At 41.9% G+C, this 3,563-nt stretch overlaps 1 protein-coding gene across 1 annotated transcript in view; it reads right to left on the bottom strand.

Moving 5' to 3' along the window:
• The window catches only part of mcf2la (mcf.2 cell line derived transforming sequence-like a), a 60,003-nt gene that overhangs the window by 52,001 nt on the left and 4,439 nt on the right, over positions 1-3,563 (bottom strand). The window contains exon 2 of the mRNA XM_019878417.1: positions 1,757-1,881. Within this exon, the coding sequence (XP_019733976.1) occupies positions 1,757-1,823 (67 nt within the window). The 5' untranslated portion in view covers positions 1,824-1,881. The remainder of the gene's footprint in view (positions 1-1,756; positions 1,882-3,563) is intronic.

Raw genomic sequence — 3,563 nt, 5'->3', positions numbered from 1 at the left:
CGAAACTCAATTGAGTAGTTCGCCACGGATTGTCTTCCTTGGCGGAGCTCAAGTAGCCGGCCTTCAGCCTCTCTTCCCCGTACGGGATGGTGGAACACCCGACGAAACGCGGCCACGAAGCCGGGGTAGGAAGACCGGAGGCTCGGTTGTGCTTCGCTCACCGAAATTGCCCATGACGCCGCCTGACCAGTTAATAGGCTCATGATATAGGCAACCTTCGCATTATCGTTAATATAAACGGAAGGTTGCTGGTCGAAAATGAGCGAGCACTGGTGGAGGAAGTGCCCGCACTGACCGTGCTCACCACCATAACGTGGTGGGTGTGGGAGCATCGGTTCCCTACTTACGGTAGGGGAAGAGACGGGTACCTCCGTAGTGGTAAGTTGAACCACCGGGGGAGGTGCTCTCCGTCCTTCTAAAACCACTAAACGAGGCTCGAAATCATCAAACCTGTGAGCCAGCATGGAAACCGCGCCGCGAAGCTCCGTAATGGCTCGGCTCTGCTGACTCGTAAATTGCTCTAGACGGGACAGAGCGGACAAAACCTTATCAATGTCTGCGGGATCCATGGTGGCCGGAGTATTCTGTCACGTTGCGTACAAGGCAGGAAAAAAGAACTGCTTCGTATGCAACAGAGTGAACGAGAATAAGTGGATCCCCGAAGTAGCAGACACTTCGTCTCAAAAAATAATATTTATTACAAACGAAAACACCGTCTAATGGAAAACAGAAAACGCTGGTCAAAATGAGAACCAGGAAATAATGTAACGAGAAAAAACAAAGCGCTTGCAAAAAACGGCAAGGAAAAAGATAAGACAATTTACTCGATCAAATATGCGTCTTTAAATAATCCCAATGGGATGACGAAAGTGTAGCGAACAACAATTGAATACGAATAAGGTTTACAAACATGGGCAATCACAGTGGCACGGCATGCAATACTCCGGCAATGAATCGGAAGCCGGAGTGCTTAGAAATAGCAGGTGTAATCATTAACAAATAGGCAGCAGGTGTGCAGGCAGCAGAATGAACGCCTGCCACCTGCTGCCAAATACGGAACATGACAGTGCCAAGTGCTAGCTTAATTATGGAGAACATTTCAGTTATATGCATAAGTCAAGTGTAAAAGTCAATTCATTGCATAGTTTGGTTGCTTATCACTGACGACGGGCAGCATCTTTGCATCGCCAAAACCATCACTTTTCAGGAAACCGAAAAGTGGCATGTTTGTTGAGCCATTAACGTTACATTGTCAAGGAGAGCATGCCATTTTCAATTTACAATGATCAATAATTTGTCAAATTAACAGACCCACGTGACGATATGAAGATCCATCCCACTGGTCATTGTAATTTCAAAAGTTGGGCTTGCCATTGGCCCATTTAACATAACAGACTGTCACGCATCTGTGGCATGCTTTCAACAAACTATCTCAAGGATCAGGAATTGCATTGTCATTAGACATCATACTTCCTACCATGGTAAAAGGGGCTCTTTTTAAGGGTGTATCTGTCTCATGCAGTGGGCCTGCCCAGTTAGCTTTCATTCGAATGACAACCAGTGGGCTGGGGCTTATCACCCTGCATTGGACCCTCTCCACTGATGCCTGTGGTCGGTTGCTTTGCTCCTACTAGCGGAAGTAGAGCCCACGGAGTGGAAAAAAGGCAAAATACCTTCAAGGAGAAGGTTGCCTAATGATGGGAGACCTGGTAGAAGTAACCACATCAGCAATAAAGGCGAAGTAATGGTTTCCTACCACTGATTGTTGACAGCACCTCCGGCGTTTGCGCCAGCTCATCTTCCACAGACAGCTTTGCTCCCATCGTGGGGGTGCGAAAAGGTCATAACCTCGTGGACCGTCTTCCTCACGTGTCTCACGGCCTGAAAGCAGCAAACCGCAGCGATTGCTAAAAACAAGTACAAGAAAACCTCCTTCCTTTCAAGGAAGGTATCATCAGCCCCCTTGTTGGGTTGTTCTTGGGTACACTGATGCGTCCGTGTGTGCTGGACACAAATGGACACATCAATTTTATCATTTTTATGTTGTTCATTGATTGAACTGAGATAATTAATGAAATTATTTTAGACTCAAAATTGTAGGTGGAAAAGTGCTGTACAAGTGAAAGGCCCATTTGCCACTGTTTGAATTCAGCAACCTCAAAAACAGAAGACATTTTACACATCACTTTTATGCACCTTCCAAATAAATTATGACCGAAAAAGCCATTTTCCTGCCACCAATATCAATCTTCATCATTAGTCAAAATGATTGTTGGATTTGTGTTCAGCAGCACGTATGGACATAGAATCTACCTGTTACAAAAAAAGGGTTGTCATTTGCCCATCCCTTCTACAGCGGGCCGAACTTCAGTGACATACCCGGGTGAGTTAAACAATAAAATAACGTCTATTGCCACCGCTGGCACATCTAACCGCTAAACGGTGGGTCAACGCAATTGCAGATAACCTGCTAAAAGCATATGTACAGTATTTTCTAAACCAATCAAGCGTGGATGTCCACAACAGGCACATTGGTACAGCCAACACAACCTGGAGCTGAACATGCTCAAGACTGTAGAGATGATCGTGGACTTCAGGAAACATCCTTCGCCACAACTGCCTATCCAACTGCCCTGTATTAACCGTTGAGACCTTCAAGTTTTTTTATTCGTTTTATTCGTTTTGTTTGTTTATTGAACATAAAAACATATACAGTAATAAATTGACAGAAAGTAAGGTAAGTAAAATAGTAAAAAGGAAAGAGAAATCAGTCATTATTCAACAGAATTATTATGTTCAAGGGAGTAGGAAGAAGTAAAAACCTTATCTAGTCCTACCCCGTGTTATTTGTTTATATATAAATAGATCATTTTTATATCAATCACAAAAGAAAGAAAGAAAGAAAGAAAGAAGGAAGAAGTCTCCATAAAGGCTCATGCTTTTACCCTTAACCGTGATATTTTTACAACTTTTGCTTTGTATCGGGATTTTATACATACACACCCTGGCACTCTTATGTCAATTTTCTCTTGTATTCATAATGGATATTGCAGTACCTTTCTCTATTTATCAACTTAATTCTGATTTATTATTATGTTTAATTAATGTTTAGAATTTATCACCTTAACTCTGATTGATGTAGGTTGTTTGTACATTTCTCAGCAAGCGATTTACTCATTTTCAGGTCCGTTTCGAAATTATTCCACAGATTAACACCTTTGACAGATACACTTCTTTGCTTGATTTTTGTTCTTGTTTTGAGTTTTTTGAATAAGTTGGTACCTCTTAAATCACAGCAGCTTTCTCGAATTTCGAAAAACTTCAGAATGTTTTGGCAGAGCAGGTTATTGTGTGCTTTGTACATTAATTGGGCGATTTTAAAGTCAACCAGGTCATAAAATTTCATCGCATTTAATTTGATAAATAGTAGATTTGTGGGTTCCGTATATTTTGATCTATTAATAATTCGGATTGCTTTTTTTTGTAGTTTTAGAATAGGGAGTGTGTTTGTTTTACAGGCATTTCCCCATATTTACACACAGTAGGTCATATATGGTAATAAT

The sequence above is a fragment of the Hippocampus comes genome, unplaced genomic scaffold (genome assembly GCF_001891065.2).
Source record: "Hippocampus comes isolate QL1 unplaced genomic scaffold, H_comes_QL1_v1.1 scaffold345, whole genome shotgun sequence".
In the NCBI taxonomy this organism is placed as follows: Eukaryota; Metazoa; Chordata; class Actinopteri; order Syngnathiformes; family Syngnathidae; genus Hippocampus; species Hippocampus comes.
This window is presented reverse-complemented; position numbering and strand designations above follow the sequence as displayed.